Source organism: Carassius gibelio, chromosome B8 (assembly GCF_023724105.1).
Source record: "Carassius gibelio isolate Cgi1373 ecotype wild population from Czech Republic chromosome B8, carGib1.2-hapl.c, whole genome shotgun sequence".
In the NCBI taxonomy this organism is placed as follows: Eukaryota; Metazoa; Chordata; class Actinopteri; order Cypriniformes; family Cyprinidae; genus Carassius; species Carassius gibelio.
In genome coordinates this window covers 13,024,931-13,045,618 of record NC_068403.1, presented here as the reverse complement: position 1 = coordinate 13,045,618, position 20,688 = coordinate 13,024,931, and the positions used below count along the sequence as shown (strand labels likewise).

At 38.5% G+C, this 20,688-nt stretch overlaps 3 protein-coding genes across 6 annotated transcripts; all 3 read right to left on the bottom strand.

Annotated features, from left to right (window-relative positions):
• Positions 1–2,619: 2,619 nt before the first annotated feature.
• LOC127963865 (60S ribosomal protein L10a-like) lies at positions 2,620–4,918 on the bottom strand. The gene is made up of 6 exons (XM_052563944.1): positions 4,824–4,918; positions 4,353–4,420; positions 4,031–4,111; positions 3,466–3,614; positions 3,186–3,358; positions 2,620–2,835 (listed from the first exon to the last, which is right to left on the bottom strand). The coding sequence occupies exons 1-6, from the start codon at positions 4,830–4,832 to the stop codon at positions 2,665–2,667; spliced, it is 651 nt and encodes a 216-aa protein (XP_052419904.1). The 5' UTR covers positions 4,833–4,918; the 3' UTR covers positions 2,620–2,664.
• Positions 4,919–12,995: 8,077 nt separating this feature from the next.
• On the bottom strand, positions 12,996–16,954 carry fance (FA complementation group E). 3 transcript variants are annotated; one of them, XM_052562667.1, is made up of 10 exons: positions 16,593–16,954; positions 15,502–16,066; positions 15,274–15,318; positions 15,134–15,190; positions 14,898–15,041; positions 14,610–14,733; positions 14,418–14,493; positions 14,233–14,299; positions 14,031–14,156; positions 12,996–13,754 (listed from the first exon to the last, which is right to left on the bottom strand). In XM_052562667.1, the coding sequence occupies exons 1-10, from the start codon at positions 16,793–16,795 to the stop codon at positions 13,653–13,655; spliced, it is 1,509 nt and encodes a 502-aa protein (XP_052418627.1). In that variant the 5' UTR covers positions 16,796–16,954; the 3' UTR covers positions 12,996–13,652. The 3 variants fall into 3 exon arrangements, 2 of the variants coding, with proteins under 2 accessions (XP_052418627.1, XP_052418626.1); XM_052562666.1 differs by having other exon boundaries at positions 14,604–14,733; positions 16,593–16,941; XR_008154717.1 differs by lacking the exon at positions 14,418–14,493 and having other exon boundaries at positions 13,652–13,754; positions 16,593–16,941.
• A 248-nt stretch (positions 16,955–17,202) lies between these two features.
• Positions 17,203–20,467, bottom strand: mkrn4 (makorin, ring finger protein, 4). Of its 2 annotated transcripts, none has more exons than XM_052563343.1 (8): positions 20,324–20,467; positions 19,379–19,510; positions 19,021–19,301; positions 18,835–18,941; positions 18,515–18,756; positions 18,321–18,431; positions 18,111–18,228; positions 17,203–17,943 (listed from the first exon to the last, which is right to left on the bottom strand). In XM_052563343.1, exons 1-8 carry the CDS (start codon positions 20,455–20,457, stop codon positions 17,824–17,826), a joined length of 1,245 nt encoding a protein of 414 aa, XP_052419303.1. In that variant the 5' UTR covers positions 20,458–20,467; the 3' UTR covers positions 17,203–17,823. The 2 variants fall into 2 exon arrangements, with proteins under 2 accessions (XP_052419303.1, XP_052419304.1); XM_052563344.1 differs by lacking the exon at positions 20,324–20,467 and adding an exon at positions 19,939–20,104.
• Positions 20,468–20,688: the final 221 nt, after the last annotated feature.

Genomic DNA, 20,688 nt, shown 5'->3' with positions numbered 1-20,688 from the left:
CATTTTTATAAAAAAATTACAAACTTTATTTATTTTGAAGTAAGTACAACTGGAAGTAAAATGCCAAATGTAGGCTATAAATTAACTAAATAACTACTTAGCTGTCAACAACTCTTTTAGTCTTTATTTACTCTGAAAGTTTGAGATAAAATCGTTTGTAAGAGTGCGATTATAAACGCAATCAAGCTGTGAAAGTGGACTAGTGTGTAGATGAGTTTACCAGTGCGATATGATGGCATTTAATATCCCGACAACCTCTGCAGTCCCGTTTAACCAGCTGTTAGCACCTTTTCAAAATAAATAAAAGCTTTTAATCTTTTAAATATTTAAGGTCATAGAATACAGTGTGAAAATAAGTTTAACTGGTCTTAACAACAGACCTTATTTGAAGCTTTTACTCAAAACCCAGTAAAACAATTGACTTCAAACACTGACTTCAGGAGGATAGAACCAAACTGCTAAAATGCAAACTTGTTTCTGTGTTTTGATCTACAAAAATACATCATCCCTTCAGCTGTCTATACAGAATCTGTTGCATCGCAACTATAAATATACAAATGTATCCAAATTACCCTCTGCTCATTTGGCAGTCATCTGTGTGGTCTGGTTTCTTTGTGGTTGATTTGATCTCATCACAATTCTCATTCGTAACAGAAGATAATACAGCTTCTGACTCCTTTATTTTTTGCATCTTTAAATGAAAAATAAAATAAAATTACAAGTGCACTTAATCTAAATTAAGATGAATGGTTGAGATCAACTTGGATTTGCTTTGCAATGATGTTTGTACTGATTCTATGCTGTAAATGAGAAAAGAATGAGACTGATGATACTCAAAACAAATCATATACTACACATCTGAACTATAAATTATTCATATATGCAGTGACACAGATACATTATTTCAAAATGCTAGTGGATGAATTGCAACTTTAACACTCTGAAAGAACTGAATGGGTGTTTTCTTACCCCACTGCTCACAGACATGTCGCTCTCTGCATCTGTTTCTTCATCTACTACAGTTCAATGCTATTCCTCTCATGACAGCATGACAGTGCTTCAGGTTCTCCACATGAGCAACCATCAGTTCCTCTGCATGGTTCACTTTGGACTCTTACACAGACACAGAAGGGGATTGAACATTGACTGAACCACCAATCTAATGGGACCTAGTGTAATGTTTTCTGGCTTTGCTACCAGAGTAAAAGTATTTATCGATACTTGATGCACAGCTCCAAGAACCACTGCTGTGTTGGAAATTCATCCAGTGGTGCCTCCGATAATGTTAAGACATCTAAAAGACAACGTTTGATATATAAACACATACCCTTGAGGGTCTAGCGGCAAAAATACATGTATATAATTGGCATAGGCTAAATCCAATAAAGCAATTCACAAAAGCTATTCTCAGACTGTAGTCATACCTCAAGCACTTCCCATGCCTCTTTCCACATCCAGTTTGAGGTTGTCCTTAGCTTGTCTCGGGTGTGTTCCTCTTTCTCCAGACTCTGACACAGCGTGTACTGGTCACAGCGAAAGGCCAGAGACAGCAGACAGAAAACAGCCTCTGCAGAATTGGTAAGGTACCCTAATGAAAAACTAAATAAAATAATTACATTTTATTTTTAAAAAAAGAAAATTAGTTAAAAATACAATCTACATGGAACAGAATAAAGGTATGCCACACTTTAAAGAGAGCTGATATTCTTCCAAACCATCACTTCACAATGTCCATTTATGTATGTTTCTCTCTGTTTACCTATTTAAATCAAATAGAACTGACCTCCAATTCCTCCTTTCCATGTCAAAACTATGATGGCATGAAATAACCAACAATAATCAGACACTATATTGTATATTGTAGTACATTACACTATAAATATGTAGTATTGATTGGATTAGATTAACATTTCACCTAAAAAATACTAAGCTGTTGAAAATGTGGTTAATCTCGATAATTTCAGGATGCAAAATAATTAAACAAGATATTGGTTTTAAAATAGCCATATTGTAAAAGGTTAACTGAAACGTTATTTCCATTTATAATGTGTTTTTATCTATGAATAGAAACACTCTACTAAAGTTTAAATTCAATCCAACCTAATTAAGTCTTTACAAAACACAGATTTACCGGTTCTGTTCAGTGTAACGTTCACAAATGATCAGATAAAGTTAAAACTTATGCTTGCTTACCATGACATTTGCATATTTCTTGCTCTCCACGCTTCTAATCACAAACATATAGTGATGTAAAACGTGTTGGCAGATTAATGAGACTGTTTTAGACGAATCATGGCTGCCACAGACACAACTGACAACACCAGAATTGGGAAAACAGGAAAAAAAAAAAACGAAACACCTGCTACATGTATTTAGCTCAGTGTGCATACTACAAAACACCATGAGGGGGAGTCATCTTGCAAAAATTGCTTTTAATCTTGTAACCAATTTATTATAAAATTCTTAATTTATGCATGTGAAGTGGTTTCACATCAAGCTTTTTCTAAGAACTACATGCAATTATACATCTGTGTGGTGTACGAAAACTTCCAATTAAGTTTTTACACTGATAAAAATCAATATTTGAAAGGACATTAGGAAAGACACAAAGACATGAGATTTGGATCAACTCCACATTTATTGTAGAAAATTGAGGAACAGTCTCTAATAGAGGCGCTGTGGCTTTCCCATGGTGCTCTTGATGTAGAGCGCTCTCACGTTCTGCCAGTTCTTCTTAAGCAGAGACACCAGGAAGTTCACAGCCAGGTGGATGTTGTAGACCAGCTCTTCCTCAGTCATCCTGACGTGACCAACAGCCACAGCCAGACACAGAACCTGAACATGACAGATGACCATTATCAACTGAACTAACACAAATTCAGGAGTTCAGGAAAATAGACTTTATAATATTTGTCTCTTATACTCAAGAAGGCTGCATTTACATGAACAAAAACACAAAAAAAGACAGTAATATTGGGATACTGTATTAAACTACTGCAACTAAAACAGAGGATTTCACTTTTAATTTATTCCTGTGGTGATCAAGCTGAATTTGCTGCAGCCATTACTCATTTACATATTTATGGAATACAATGTCAACCAGAAAAAACGAAATCTGTTGTAACATCATGTCAATAATGTCACTTTTGATAAATTGAATGTCCAAAACACTTTTAAAAACATACCTTCTTCATCTGGAATTTGATGGTTGATTTCACTTCATCCACCTTGGTGGCCAGGTTCTCGTTATGGGTGAGCAGAGAGGGGAACTTTCCTGCCTTGTTGAGGCCAGGTCCCAGGATACGAGGAATCTGCTTGATCAGAGACTCAGAAGCCAGGAAAGCATCGTATTTCTTTGCTAAAAAGAAAACCAACAAGATGCATCAACACTTACTCAATCCAGAACAAACTACAGCTCTGAAAATGTGCGTCTTATTGCCAATGTTCTCTCAAAAGGAAACTAACCCAGCTTCTTGACCAGTTTCTTGTTCTTGTTGAGCTTTTTAAGAGCCTCGATGTCCATGTGTGGAAGCTCAGCGGCCTTGGCTTCATCACAATGCTGCTGGTCACCAAGGATGCACACGGAGAACTTGGGCCGTGGGGTGGTCTTCAGCCTGTGAGGGGCAACGGAAAAGACTGCTTGAGAAACAGAAGCATATCAGACCCCTTTTGACCAACGTGAGGCAGAACAGAAGAGTCTTACCCATACCACCTCAGCTGGAATCAGGTGTTGATAGCACAGGCATAAAATAAAATGGTCGGCTTAGGTATGACAGCATGAATGCCATCACCTATAGCCTCCCCTCATGTTTTAAGACCCAGGGTAGGGGTCCGCCTGCTTCACCAAGCCAGAGAATGAATGGTTCAGACAGACTACCCGAGGCTGTTCTACACTACCTGCCTTTAACCTGCCTGCTCAAGCAATTTAATTAACAAATAACTACCTCAGTGTCAAGATATCCAAATATTTATTCAGGCAGAGCAAAGGGCAGGCAGATAGAAGGCTGGGCGATACAGTAAAGGGCCGAACCTGACAGTGCCTGAGAATCGCTTGTCCTTCTGGGGATCGTAGTTCTTCAAGCTGATCTGCAGCTCCACAGTCTCAAGAAACCTTAAAATATACAAGGCAAAATAAATACCTTCTATAGAAGTAGCTGCTACATAAGGAGTAAACACATGGTGCAGTTAACAAAAATACACCCGATATGGCAAGCAATAAAACACCTATTAATCTGATAAATTGATATTTTAATACTTGCAAGTAACAATAACTAGTTTGTGCGGACCGAAAATGACTAGTGACTACTAATTTTACCATGCAGTCAGCCAATAAACACTAGAACCAGACTTACTTTCTCTTCTTAAGACGGGAACCAGCCTGGACCTCCCGAACAGCCTCGTACAAAGTGTCTCTTGAGACCTTGCTGTAAAAATATATATATACAAATAATGAAATAAAATGATTCCATGACGTTTGTTCCATACATATTGCGATGATCAGTGACTGTACCACTAACATACATCCAAACTTCGTTTTCCAAACCTTAATATATCTATATAACTTAAGTTAGATATGAATAATAACCGTAAGAATAATTATTATTTCAGATTAAGTTAAATATTTGTCAGATTACAACGGATTGCATCCAGGTGTCCCCGGTGCGCTGCGCGGTAGCGTTCAAGAGCTGTTCGAGTTTGTCAAGGAATTAAAATACCAAGCTCTCCGATTGACATTGCTTGATGATACATTTGCCTATATAGCTATTAAATGTGAAATAAAATATTATACATGATTAAATAATTTATATATGAACATTTCTCACGTGCCTCATTTTGCCGCGTTGACTCTCCTTTCACACGGAGCTCGAAAAAGGAAGTACAAAGGGAAGTTGCGTCGAATATATGGGCCCGAGTGTGAAAAACGTACTTCCGGGGTCGCCATGATTGTTGTGTCCAGAGCCATAGAGATGGCTCTGGTTGTGGCCACAGAAATATGTAACAAGCAGAGAACTTTACATAATTCATCTTAAACCATTCAAATTTATCCAGGACATAACATTTAAAAAATACGAATCGAGATTCATTTAAACTTTAACCTTTAATAAATAATATAAACAAATATTGAACTTTTTCCGGGGCAGGGCAAATGTAACATTTGAAAAAGTTATTGCTTTTTTGCTTATTCTAACTTTTCATGAATATTGGTTGACCTGAAACATGAAAGCTGTATCATGCACTTTAAAAATTATGAGCTATATCACCGTTTATCAACACTAGGGGTGTGACAATATACTTAGTTCACGAGATGAGACAAAACTTGGTTCACTAGAAGGAGACGATATTTTAAAACAATTTGTAATAAATTTTTAAAAAGACAAAATATTTATCTATTAATTATAAAAAGTAAAACAATGCAGTTGTATTTTGATATATTTTAACTAATGTATTATTTTGGTAATCAAGTAATCTACTGATTATTTTGACAATTGAGTAATCTGATATTTTTAGCAACACAAATAGACCTAAGCTAAAACCAGGCTTTAGTCAAGTCACCTTTATTTATATAGCGCTTTAAACAAAATAGATTGTGTCAAAGCAACTGAACTAAATTAATTAGGAAAAAAGTTTCAATAATGCAAAATGACAGTTAAAGGCAGTTCATCGTTGAATTCAATGATGTCATGATCTCAGTTCAGTTTAAATAGTATCTTTGCAATCAAGTCAACAATTTCTCTGGTAATGAAGTGTCCCCAGCTAAGCAAGCCAGAGTCAACAGCAGCAAGGAACCAAAACTCCATCGGTGACAGAATGGAGAAAAAACCTTGGGAGTGTCGCGGAAATTCTAATTCAATAACAATTTGTAGAGACTGAGAATGAAAAACCAAACAGAGTTTTGTCTTTTTATTGCTTTAATTCCGTGCAGAGAATGATCTGGTTTACACACACCTTCTGAGTCTGCGTGCAAAGAGATAACACACAGACTTACAGCCCACTTTTTATAGAATGTAAAAGATACATTGAAGGACAGACTAGGACCGTTGAGCCAATCATGTTGCTCAGTGCACATCACCTCATAACTCATGTACATCTCATGCACCTCTCCCTGGGAAGGACTGTCTCAGAACTAATTGTTCCTGGTTCATGGTCCCTCTTTAGAAGTTGTTTTTCAGCCTAAAGCAGTTATGTGCACAGGATACACAGGTTACACAAAGAGTGTCCATATGGACTATATATACTACCTTGATCATTGTATGTTAAAAGATACCTAAATGAGATAAATGCAATCAATGCAATCAAATAACAAAATGTAACATTTCCATAACACTCCTCCCTTTTGATCATTATTGATCGCTTATATTGATTAAATGTAGATAAATTGTGAGCACATTACCCTTATAGTTTACATCAATCATGTAAATTCAAGATTTAAAACACCATTACTCTCATAAGGGCGAACAAAAGCATTTGCATTGTTTTTTATGGAACATAGTCATTCCTAACATATAAACAAGCTATAAAGAAAACAATAACTCTTATATTTGATTATATGTAAAAATCGTAATGTAATATTTAAACAGAAGAAACTTTCTTAACTTTCCTTCCAGTTGCATCATCTCGTAACACGAACAATGACCTGCTTTACACCCTCTTTATTCTACAGCATGTATTGTGTAATGTGTTCCTGTAGCTTAATTGTAGAGCATTGTGCTGTCAAGCGCAAGGTTGGGTGTTCGATTCCCCAGGAACACATGATAGGTAAAAACTGATAACCTGAATGCACTGTAAATTGCTTTGGATTAAAGTGTCTGCTAAATGCATACATTTTAATTTGTAATTTAATGCTTACTACTACTTTTCTATAGAGCTGCTGCAGGTGTCAGATTTTAGTGTCTCATTGCCTTCATCATTTTCATCAGAAGCACTCACATTATTCTTACTTTCACACAAGACATTGTACATCAACATCTGATGAACTACTAAAGATTTCATTATTGAATTTACAGCTCTTCTAATCATTCCCACTACACAAGGCCACATACACAGCAAAAATGAATTCATGGCCAGTGCTGAGATGGCAATTAACCCAATGTATTCTTCTTTTTGCCATAAACCCTTAAACCAATTCCATTCCCAATCATCATTGGCATTTACTTCTCTAGCTGTTAACCTGTGAACCGCTAGGGGATGTGGAGAGCTGGTCCAGAACAGTCTTGCAGTGCAGTTAGCCTCAGTCCTCGTAGTTTCTTCTTGATGCCTTCCATCATCACCTTAGTAGTGTTCATGAAACTTATCATGCCTTGCGATTATGACTTAGATTTGAAGAAAGCTGACCCCAAGTGTTGTCATTACAACATGGAAGAACTTCTCAGCTCTGTTCCACAGCCTGTGTTCCCTCCTGTCGAGTTGGTCATGTAGTTTCACTGCAGCGGTCGCATGGTAGGTTTTTCTAACAGCTTAAGTCCCTCGCTGTCATCCGTTGGCCCAAACTGACCTCAGATCACTCCTACAGAGTGATGTTGCTGCTGGTTCAGCTCCCATACACCACTGTATGTTTGTTCACCTAAGTCAGCCAGACGTCCCTCTTGACATGGGGCAGCTGGTCAATCACTTTACTGAGCTGTAGCCCTCTGCTGGCGCTCGAACCTTCCTGCAGTTACTTGTGTGTATCTACGTCGCTCTCTCTACCACTTTCACCTCAGTTATGTGTGTTATCAGCAAGACCTGATATCATGCAAGACTCCTTCCGCTGGCTTGGGCAGAGCATCCTTGAACTGCTAAGATATCTGAGAGAGAGCAAGAGACAACTTTCGACTACACTTTAGCATGTAATCTTCACACAAGGCTGTAGAGGATGTAGTTCTGGTCCAACTCCACTGGAAGTTTGCCTGTCAAACTAAATTTCAAATGGACTCAAGTTAGACTGTTCTTTTTCTCATTCTCATATACATTAACACAATGGGGAGTGCTTTTACCCAAGACAGTCCTGTTTGATCACAACACTTCATTAATTTGCTCTTTAATGTCACACCTGACTGATGGTTTTATTTGCATTATCAATTATGCTTTTAATTGTACATTTATATTATCAATTCACTGATTTAGAAGTGGGAAATGTACAAGTTTCGCATAGTGTTTGAAAAAGTGTTTTGCCAGACATGGTCTGTCTACAGTACTCGGGCAAAGATAGTTTGCACTCGGCCTTCACCTGTTGTTTCTTCTCCTCTGCTGTAGCAAAAGCTTGCATGGCTGTAAGATAATCAGAAGGGAGTGTGAATGAGTCATTGTTAACTGTTAACAGTTAAAGAAAGTTCTGTTCTCATCGCTGCATCCTTCGACGTGGTATAAGCTTAATTGTTACCTAAAATCACAAAATCATAACTTTTGGAATGTGTGACGCATTTGCAGATATCAACTGACTTTGGTAGCAAAATTGCTTCTAACAATGCTGCTATTTTATCATGGTTTAAATCAGGGTTACCATCAGACTTTAGAAATTTCCTGTGTTTCCACAATGGCCCAAAATCATGACAAACCCCAAAAGAGTAACATTAATTTGTGTAAATGGTAACTGTTTGTCCATCAGCAATTTTCCGTCAATGCTAATAATTCAGTCACTTGCGCAGAGAAATGTGAGTGGAGCACTCCAGATCTTATGATTGCATATGCAGTGGTCATAGCTCAACTTGCTCTGTTTTTGCCAATTGTTTGGGTCTGTAGATGCTGAACCATCAATTTATAGAATTAAGTCAGCATTTTCTAAGGGGGGTTCTTTTAAATCTGGTCTTGGTTTACAAACTTGTTCTAATGTGGCAACAAGATCATGTTCTTTCCCATCCTGGTTCGTAGGGAGCAGTGTAGCTGGATTTAACACTGTGCATCTTTTAATTGTGATGTTTGGCATTTGTAATAGAATTGCATTGTACCTGAGACACCTGGCCATTGACAAATGGGATGTTTTTTGTTACAACATGATCAGTGCGTGGCCTGAGCAAAGTCACATCAGAGTACCCCACAATTTCCAATGAAGCTAAAATAGCTTTTTTTTGCAGATGCAACAGCTCTCAAGCAATTTTGGCATGCCTGCCGCTACCGGATCGAGCTTACTCGAAAAATAGGCCACAGGTCTCCCCCATGATCCTGTAACAGAACAGAAGTCGGAAACCCATTCTCTCATCAACAATTTGTACAAAATTTCGCTCTGGGTCTGGGAGTCCCATTGGTGATGTTTGTAGCAATAATATATTCTTAAATGCTTTCTCTGCTTCTGGAATCCAGGTCAGTTTGTCATGGGGTAGCAAGCCCTTCCCGTGAGCCAAAGCATTCAACAATACGAACACATGGCCAAAAATGACATTAGTTGCTTTTTCATGATAAGCTTTAAACTTTAATTTTAATTTTTAATGATGATGACCTAAAAATGTCACCTCCCTTTTTACAAACTACAGTTTTGACAAACTGGCTTATGAACCTCAGCAGTCAAAACTTTAAAAGTTTGACGGTATCTTGTTTGCATATTTCTTTATCTTTTAACAGTGAAAATATGTGTTGCACAGGGGAATTTTCACAGAGCACAATTACCCCTTAATGATTCAAAAACTGGTGTTTACAGGGTCTGTAATCAGACTTTGGAGTGACTTGAACTGGTTCACAATTTTTTACCAGCCCCAAGTCAAATTTAGATAAAGCCCAAAGTGTTTTAGGGAAGTTTTTGAGCACTGGGTAAGTATCCTCTTCCTCTGCTGAGAGAAAGGTTGTTGTCATTGTGTCATCAATCACACAGACAGTACGTACAGCTTTAACAGCAGTCCCGTGCAAACACATTCGGTGTGCAGACAGTGTTGGATTATATTCAACCTTTTCCTCTGCTGTCTCGACCCAATTTACATGAAAAATACACATTTTTACAAATAAACCAATTTCTTCTCTATGGTCATTGTTCTTTTTGGACAATGACACATGTGGAAGAGAATCAAACAACATCTAACAACATTTGCTGTTCATTTCTCAAATCAACAGAAACAGCGCATCTATTTTATGTCTCGATTGACAATGCAGGTCTGTTGTTTCTATACATTAAACCATTTTTGTTCTAAAATGTAATCTTTTCCAAATTATATATATGCTGAGCAATGAAAGAGAATGGCATAATTCAGAATTAGGTGAAACTGTCGTTTGCAGCCTTGACAAGCTTTTCACATAATTCATCATCTTTCCATTTACACTGGTAAATATACAACTGTGATTGTTGGATTGTTGCTAAAGTTTGAATTTGGCACTGGGAAACTTCCCAATTTCAAATTAAATCTATTTCTTACAAATTTTGAAGGCAGTTTTCTGACAGTAGTAAACAATGCTTAAAGTTCAAGCCATTCTAATCTTTACATCTCAATGGTACAGTGAATTTTTCTCTGACCGTATAACCTGATGCAGTAGTAGACCAAACTAAATTTCCATTTAATTTTGGAATTGGATCTATTTCATCCTTTCTAATTACTGGGTTGCCAGCCCTTTCAACTCCATTAACCTATAATCTAATCTGTGGCATTTGTTTATAAGCTAATTTATTCAGATGACTATATGTGCCTATGTTCTTGTCAAAAGACAATTTATCATTTTCTAATCTTCCAATGTGATCGTGTATTAAAGAAAGAATTTCTTAATTGCTAAAAGGAGAAATACGAGCAAGCATATTTTCTTCGTTGGAGTGAGCAGAAACATGAGCAAGCATACTTTCTTCATTGCAGTGAGCTTTAGAGAAAATATGTGTGTGTTTCAGACTTATCTGTTTGTCCACCTGTGGCCTTGGTGGACTTTGTTCCTGACTCCCCACTCCTTCTCCAGCTTCTGCTGTGAAAGTCTCTGTTGTCAGTCTGCCTCGGCTTTCTCTGGTCCAGCCACCGTTTGGTTGATAAATGTGCACAGTGAAATTTTTCAATGTCCCCTCTCCACCAGTGAAAGCAAACATCTGGATCAGTCTGAGACAGTCTTTGTCCTCTGCTCTTCTGCGTTATTTCGGTGGTGTTCACTCTGACTGATAAGTGAGTCTTGATCCATTGACACAGTGTTTCCACTGCTTGACGATATGATTTGTTTTGCCTCTTTCAAGTCTTTCTCGTTCCATGGTTGAGAGACCATCACAGTTCTATTCAGCCCAGCCTCTTGAATCTGGAGTATTTCATCATTACGGTGACGTTGCTGGTGGCAGAGCAGACGGTTTGGATCATAATGATGCTGTGGAAGTTGTGCTTGTCTTTCGTCGGGCGGCGAGGACTGCGGTGTAGATGCAGTTGCTCTGTAGGATGGAGGCAGCAGCATTTGTCGATAGGGGTGAAGCCAGGAGTCCAGATCAAAGTCCACTTTGCCACACCGCAGTTTTTCTAAGGGGATAAAGTGAAGAATTCTGAAAAGGATGATCTGTTCTTTTATCAGCACTTTCTACAGAACTATCATTTTTCAGTTCTTTTCTAAATGGCATTGAAATTTATTTCTCAGCGCTCCGCTGCTTCACGCCTGTGCTTTAAAAAGTAAAATAAAAATTCCTATGTTTCTGAAACTTGTCTTTTTGCTTGTTTTTCACATTTTATATTCTCTTAATTTGTTTTCACATGTTTCCAAGCTCTCTTTTATTTTGTTAAGTGCTGTTCTTCTAAAGGTACCTTTTCTTTTTTGGAGAATCATAATTCTCAACCCAGGGTATGACTTCCATAATTATTTCCCATATTTCTATTTCATGTCATTGTAAATTGAACTGTCCAAATCATCAAGATTGATCTTAAATGTGACATTCCCAGACCCCAGATTCACAATCCAAAACTTTCTGGAATGCGTTCTCTTTCCCTCACACGTAGTCGTCACTCCTTGTGGCTTCGCACTTACTCCTATGAAGTCTTGCTTTGTCACCCGCTATCTTGCTACCCTGCAAGACGTTCCTGGTCCTGCTTACTCGCAGACCTATTTTTGCTTACCTGCGAAACCTGGTTTCACTTACAGCAATGGACTTGCAGCAATGGAGGTTTTAGGCCAGTAAAGTCTGGGAATACCAGATCTTAATTTCCCAATTTAAAATACCAATTTGTAAATTTTAAGGTTATTGGAATTTCAAAATCAGTCTCACCGTTTGTAGCACGTGTTTCCTGATCTGTTGAGAAACCAGCAGTGAAGGTCCACAAGCCCTAAGACGTCAGTCCCACCTTCCCTGAAACCTTTTTGGGGTTTAGGGCTAAACCCTTTGTGGGTGTAGGGTGATCAACCAACTAACGTCCTCAGGTCCCAGACGATCAGCTGTGGAATCCCATCCTCGTCGCCAAGTTTGTCGTGGAAATTCTAAGTCAATAACAATTTGTAGAGACTGAGAATAAAAAACCAAACAGAGTTTTGTCTTTGTGTTGCTTTAATTCTGTGCAGAGAATGATCTGGTTTACACACAGTTTCTGAGTCTGTGTGCAAAGAGATAACGCAGAGTCACAGTCAACCTTTTAAGTTAATATTAATAACAATACATTGAAAGACAGACTCGGACCTATGAGCGAATCATGTTGCTAAGTGCACATCACATCATGACACATGCACATCTCATGCACCTCTCCCTGGTACACAGTTTCCCCTTAAATATTGTTTTTCAACCTACAGCAGTTCCGTGCACAAGTTACATAAAATAACTCAATATCCCTATGGACTAAATATACTACCTTATTCATTGTATGTTTAAAAGATACTTAAATTAGATAAATGCAATCAAATAACAAAATAAAACATTTCCATAACAGGAGAAACCAGGCTCAGTCGGGGGGGCCAGTTCTTCTCTGACCAGACGAAACCAGCAGTCACTGTAGTGACCCTCTGGTCTGGATACATACTGGATCTGGTGGCTACAGTGACCTCGCTTCAGTATGATTATTTATACATAAACTAACAATGAGGCATTGTTAGATTGGATTGGCTCAGATATAATATCAAAACCAAGTTAAATACATAATATGAACATAACCAACTTAAGCACTTTTGTATTATAGCAAATCCCTCCAGAGGCCTGGTGATGTTTCACTTTACCACGTGACATAAGTTACCATTAAGAGTATTGTAAGAGATCATGAATGAACAGGACCTTTTCAAAAATCCAGGTAAATTTGTTCTGGCAATCATATTGTTCTTACGGAGATGACATGATTACTCTGAGAGGTTAACAAAGCCCCGCTGCTTGTAATTCATTTTTCTATCTACATACACACTAGATTGACATCTTGCGCCTCGCAGCAGATTTTTTTTATACGTTATGGTTCTCCATTAATCAGGTCTGAAACTCTGCAATTGGATACAATTATGCGCATCTCATGTTTATAAGAGCAAATAATTCTGATTGGCTAGTAATGTTAGTTTGGTTGAGAGTGAAAGCTGCTCCTCTCCTATGTGAACATTGTTATTTTATTTTTTTTATGAATCATTATTTACATTACTTCCCCACCCCGGAAACCTTTAAACCCTGTTGATATGAAGAGTTATCCAATTCAATATTTTAATTTTTTTTTTTTTTTTATCAATACAGCTATACAATACAAATACATTTTATTACATTTACAAAATATATTCACAACATTTTACAATCAGAATGACTGAAACTAGTAAAGTGGCATTTAAAATGGACATAATACGATTCAAAGGGAAATTCGTTTTAATGCAGCCTGCAATGATTTCTTGAGGAAGGTTTCATTGAAAGACAGGCAACTGGAAAGTGTATGGTGGCATGCAGGATTCACCTGAAAGCAAAAAACAATACAAAAAAAATTACTTATCTATCAGCAGTTTTTGTTTTGTTTTGCTAGCTTTAAAAAAAAAAAACACTTTAACATCTAGATATTTATTATTGTGCTGTTTATTGGTTACATTCTATGCATCTTAAGTTTGCGTATGGAGCATAATTCTTTGTCATAGTAGTCTAGATGTTGTGAGGATCATAAAATGATACTTTTTTTTAGATGTTTTTTTTTTTACTTTCTGAATGAGTTATTTCCAGTCATTACAGTTATACTCACATGTGACTGATACTTGGTCAAGACACTCAGCAACATCTTGGCAAACTTCATAGATTTGCTGAAATGTGGAGACTGGCTGCAAAGCTGATCAGTGAAGAGAGAGAAATCCTCCTCACTCAGCTCAAGCTGTGAGCATAACAACAGAAACCATTAACATAGGACTAAAAGACCCTTCAAGATTCAAAACAGCTTTCTGAAGTACCTCTGAATCCAGCAGTGCATGGATGACTGATAACACTCCCTCATCCCAGGGCACTCCAAGTATTGTTCTAAGATTTAAAAGTCAATTTCTGTGATCAGCTAAACCGATTACTCAAACATAATATATTCCAGAAATGACCAAGACCTATTTCTTTCTGAAAGCTGAATTGTGGTCTTCAGACTGACCGAAATACAAGCAGCCTGTGATGTGGCTCAAGGCAGTCCACTACCAGTCTACAGAGTACCTCTGCCTGGGCGCTTTCTAAAGATATACAGAATAGGAATTTGCCGAAAAGATGCCAGAAATTAAGCATATAAGAAATAAAAATGGTAAATACAATCTTGCTAATTAAATCAGGTGAAAAAACGTACTCATACCAGTTTGACCCTTCCGTAAAACTGGCTCTATCAGAGCCTGACAGGTCGGCCTGGGGTAACGAGTGCAAAGAGACATTACTGCTGTTACCAAACAGCGAGAGGCAGGTTCTGCAAGGGACAGAATCTAAGGCAAAGAAATACATATATATAAGTGCGATTACACTACTACACAAAAATGTATTTAATTGAATAACTAAAAACCGTTTTTCCCCTCATGTGGTCTAATATGATTAAAATCTATTTAAGAAGGTGACCTGTGACAAGTGTGAAGTTTGTGAGCATACTAACTTTTGGCAGCAGAAGGTGTGTGATCACAGCAGAAGCAGTGCTGTGGCTGAGGTCTGGAGACAGTTCCAGCAGGCAGCTACAGAACTGAGGTAAACTCTGTTCAGACGCTTCAGACAAACACAGCATCGAACACAATACCTCCACCTGTGATCAGATGCAACAAATCCATATAAATGGAAACGTTTCTGGAGCAATGAATCCAAAAAGCAATTCATTTTCAAGGCAAACCCACAAACCTCATTGGGGTCACATTCATGAAATACTTTCAGAGCAGACACAGAGCTCTTATCCCACTGTGAAGGAAAAAGATGTAAAAAATTAAACTAAAAATAAAAATAAAAGCTATCACACTGGCATAATAAAGCAGATTTCTTACTGCTGACTCCGTATCTAGTAATTCTTTGATCACGGGAACAGCAGCCTAAAAAAGGGAATGTTCAAATGTTAGAAATGGATTTATCCAGAAAGAACAGTATCTTTTCCGAGGTTAATAGAGGAAGAGACTTTAATAACCTATCCGTCTATGAACTTTTAACAGTCAAATTATGTCAAATATGCTATGTCTGAATGAAATTCAGTTTAACTGCATTTAAGTCCACTTTACCTTCATGTGGTCTGGCAGATTTGTTGAAGAACCCAACACATCAGAGCGAGCCTGTGATACAGAAGCAGCACTTTGTTGCAGCTGTGACGTTCTGATTTTTGGTTCCTCCTCTTCAGTCAACCTCTCTTCTTCTTCACTTGGACAGAAATCTGTCTTTACCCTTTTACATTGGTGATCTTCTTGGGCATCTCCATCATGATCCATGTTGTCGCTTTTCCTCTTTTTCTGAGATAAAACAGGCATGTTGGTCTCTTTATCCTCTGTTTCAAGATCCTCAAAACAATAAGCCCATTTCCCTTTTGCATTAGTATTCCTGAATCTCTCACAGAGACTCTTTAGTTTCCCTGTACCATCGGAGGTGAGGAGGGTCCCTTTCCTAGTGCCCTCAAGATCTCTTTGGAGCTGCTTGATTAAGACACAAGTCCACTGATTTTCCACATCATCCTGAGTCAGACACTGAAGCAGGTGGAGAACATGGTCTTTGGGTAGTCCAGGGTGAAGCAGATGTAGAAAACACAGCAGATTTCGTTTAAAGCCTTCAGAAAACAGGCACACCAAAGGTTTACTGTAAATTAAACAAACGATTTCAGTGTATCGTTTAACAATGGACAGATCTTTAGATCTTAAAAGGCAAGGAACATAATGAATGTATTTCTGTTTTCCAACACGAGAACTAATTAAAAATTACTTTTGAATTCACAATAGTGGCGCCATTTTCCATTTTAAAATATGATTGCATAATCAAGATCATATACAGTGTGTTTGTGTGTGTGTATGTATGTATATATATATTAAATGAATTATATGTAAACGGTAATTTCTAAATGAACTGGTTTTTAATATGAATTTACAAAAAAAAAATAATCACGTTATTTTAGAATTATGACATTTGACAGCAGAAAAATCGAGTTAAGTCATTTACACTAAACCTCAGACAGCTTTTTAACACACCACTAGACAGTTACTTGTCCAAAACGAAAATAAAAAGCACTGTTGTGAATAATTAAAATATTTCATGATTATGACTGTTTGCCAGGTGAGGTGAATGTTATTCTCATCAGAATTAGGATCATTTTTGACCGTCTACTTACAGAACGAGAGCGTCCTCGTGCACACATGGTTCTTGTTGGCACAAAGTTTCTAATAACGGATTTAGCGTGAAATCTGGATCCGATCTGCGCTGTTTATTGAAAACGGTCTGTGCATTGCTCGCCCCGGCTGCTCCTGAATGCAGCGAATGAAGCAGTAACCGCGACCGTCCGTCAAAACGCTGCAACAGAGCTTTCAGATCCATCACTGGACCTCAGTCACAGAGATCAACGACGCCTGCTACTACTGTCACTTCAAAATGATAGTCGTAGTGGCTCCCAGAAACGGTAAAAATCTAGATTATCAAAACAATGACAGCTCATGTAGGAACTAGGAAGTTGTGTGTACCAAGTTTCGAATCAGTTCTTTGTGGCTCTAAACAAGCGCTTATTGTACACTGAAGTCCCCTGCAGGTTTGGAGCGGAATTGCAATCTAAGAAACCATCTTGAGTTTCTGAACCAAGTTTTTAAAGAGTTTTCTTAATTTTTACAAATATTTTTTAGGGGGGAGTTGGGTAAGATGAAATTCTCTTAAATGCCCCCCACCCTTCTCAAAGCAGCGGTGGCTACATTGCTGGCAGCCCACATACAAATTAAAGAGACAAGATCAGGTAAGGCAAACAGTGGAACATTTTTTATTTTCACTCTTCTTTGAATATAAATGTACTAAAAGTAATAAAATGTGACATCAAGTCCTGGTATAACCTGTTAACACTGCTGAGGAGAACAATACAAAAGCCTGCTGACAGGTTGCACTTTTAGTGTTTTGCAAAATACCGGCAATATAATAAACTACTACACGAAGTATACAAAATTAAAATCTGATTTCATATAAAGGTATCAGACAAAAGGGTGCAACAATCAGGAATCGGCACAGATGGAGGTACTAAACAATCAACAAGTGAAGAGCAAGCTGAATAAGTGACCATGCATTCTGTTAACATTAACTTTTTGCCCTAGTTTCTCCCAAAACTTAACCTGAAGAGACACTCAATTTGAGATTAGAGCATTCAAACTTTTTTTCCCTCTCCCACCCACTCCCTTAAACTCAAGGCAAAAGACTCACACTCATACAAAAACATGCGTAGTAAATCTACACGGCTAAAGAATTAGCCAAACATTTAGGACTAGCTAAAGTAAAGCCAACCCTAAAAAGGGACTATTCGATTTCAGTGCAAAATATAAGCAAAGCTCACTCAAGGCTAAGCCAACATATACATGACTAGAAGGTCCTTAGTCATCAAGAAAATCCAGAAGGTCATCGTCATCCTCATCCAACAGAGTTAGGGCAAAAATGTAGCTCCAAAGTTGGATGCCATCAATGCCTAAATCCTCCAACATCTCAGCCGTGTCCTAAAAACAAATCAGATTGAAATGGCTAACTGATATTGTTCAATACAACAAGCTTAACACTGCAATGCAGAATAAAGAACCTTTTCCCACTTATTTGAAATAAAACTGCAGTTTCCAAACATGGGACACAAAAAGTAAAGTAAAATTTGTTATAATACAAACATTACCCTGGGTGCCGAGCGCCTGCGACGGTGTGTGTGATTAGGGGGCATGTCATGGCTGTAGATACACTCCGATTTAAAGGGGCAGCATCCGTGACGCATGAAGAAAGTGCACTTTAACTTACTAGAGATAAACAAAATAAATTCCAGAATCAAATGTAGAGGATCAAAAACCATTACAAGAGATTTGACAGCATGAATGGGAACCATTATAACCTGCTTCTTTCTTTGAAAGCGGCAATCAGGGATGCCTTTTCCTCTCCATCACAGACCCAGTGCTTGCTGGGAATGTAAAAGGAGGATTTCACTCTGCACTGCGGACAGCCCCTATTTAAAAAAAATAAAATGTAACGATTAATATACAACAACAATTCGGCTTTGTATATGCAAAGTGGAGAAAAATAAATCACTTGATGACATCCTCCTGGAAGTCCTTTGTTTTCCGCCATGTAACAATGCAGCTGATGCAGAAAGCATGATTGCAGTTGGGTAGGATGCCATAACGCCGTTCCTGAGAGGTGGATTTCTCAGAAATTTTGTCCATGCAGATGCCACAGGCCACATCTTTGCTTTGGTCAAAGGCCCTTGAATGCTGCTGCTCCGTCGATACTGCAGCACCACCCTGATCCGGAGTCTCTGGTGAACCAGTCACCTGTAATCCAATAACACTTCATTAAACCCAGATAACTTCATCTACCAGCTACAGAAATGTTGGGCTTCAGATAGATACTTTTAGGACTTCAGCAGGTGCTGCGCCATGTACAAAAGCTGCAGAACTGTAGTTATCTGAAGATCTGGAGTCTGTAGCACTGATTTGTTGTAGTGGTCTCATTGCATCTAAAGAGGACAATTCAATTAATTTCATAAAAGGACAATGTGAGGTGTAGTTTCAAAAAGCCTGAATAAGCAGTAATACCCTGCTGGGGAGCTCCATCTTCCCCAACCCCCAACTCTTCCTCCTCTGCAATGCCTGTAGTCAAGCGTTCAAAGTTCTGCTGCAGCACGCTCATACTTGTGACCAGAGGCTCTGAACCCCTTCGAGTCAGGCTGTAGGCTCCTTGTGGGAGAAGAGAGGGCTCAGATCCTCGACGTTCAGCCAGAGAACGTCCCACCAGTGCAGAGGGGAACACTGCAGGTGCTGAACCGCGTCTGCTGCTCCCTGAAGAACCTTCACCCGCTTGAGGAACATGGAGATACCTGCAAGACATACAACTCGTAAACCTCTTTTCCATATAACGTTACATGTGTTCAAAACGGGCCAGCTGGCTCCTTACCTGCAGCGGTCACCAAACCAGCAGCCACCTTTCTGGAAGTACCTACACTGGACCTGAAACGACGGTGCTGCAGGAAACTCGTGTAGATAGTAACAGCTCGGACCATAGCGACAAGATCCATTGATGAACTGCCTGCAAAACACAACATACTAAATCACATACATCTGCTGACAACTGCAGCACGACTTTCACAAGTTTTTGAAAACCTGCAACATAATTAAAAGAGAAGGAAACCGTAGCAGGTTTTAAACCCTCGAGCATTATTAGTAGATGTTATTTACTACGGCAGTACACGGAAACTGTAGGACTTTACAACTAAGAATTAAAAAACCTTGCAACGGTCATTTCGAACTACGTTGTAGTTTAAAGTATAATTAGTCACGATGTTTGTTGTAACTGCACTAAACTTTCTACGAAAACAAAAACAAACAAATCGCTCGCTGCCAAAACCGGATGTAAACATATGCGCCGAGAAACGTTAAAGCAGGAAAAAGCCACTCTTTCAAACAGATGATCGGGGCTAAAACGAACTTTTCGTCCAATCAAAAACACGAAACTACCTGCAGACTTCTCTTTCCACGTTTGAGCTGCCTTTTCTCGACTGTCTACACGGTGTGCGATACCGATCCATTTCTAGATCCTCCAAAAACGTGATTTAATGCAGTTGTTAGATTAAGTAAACGGATTGAGGAGTTGGTGAGAGAGAAGCGCTGGAGACCCACGTCACGCAGAACGCGCGCTGACCAACCAGGAACGCCCGTGTCTTTTTACAGAATAAACAGCGAGTTTGGTGAGAGACATCTATACAATCGAGACTTGAGTCTCACAGTTCGTATAAACTTCCAAATCTTTGTCATAACATATTTATTCTTCTAATTGTTTACTTGGCGGCACTGCAACAATCCAAATTGCAAAATGCTAAGATCTGATGGTGTCTTTACCCACCTACAAACTGCACTGTTATCTCCCGGGCCTTTGGATGACTGTGCGTGCCTTTCCATCTCGCGCTTGTCCCTCTGTGCCTGATGGATGGCTAATGGAATGCACACTTTTATAATTGTTGGGCGGGGCCTTCCCATTTGGACTTGTGATGGACAGAAAGGCATCTTAAAACGCAATGCCCAATGAGGTTATGAATCAATTCCAGCAAAGGGTTCTTTCGAACACAATCGGTTCAAATGATGAATTTAGTATTCTTCTATAGTGCAAATTGCGTCATAAAAAACAGGTCATAACGGGATACTTTCCTTTCTTTCATATGAATTTGTATTATTAGTGCCTGTTGTAGTTGTATATGCCCCTGAACCTAA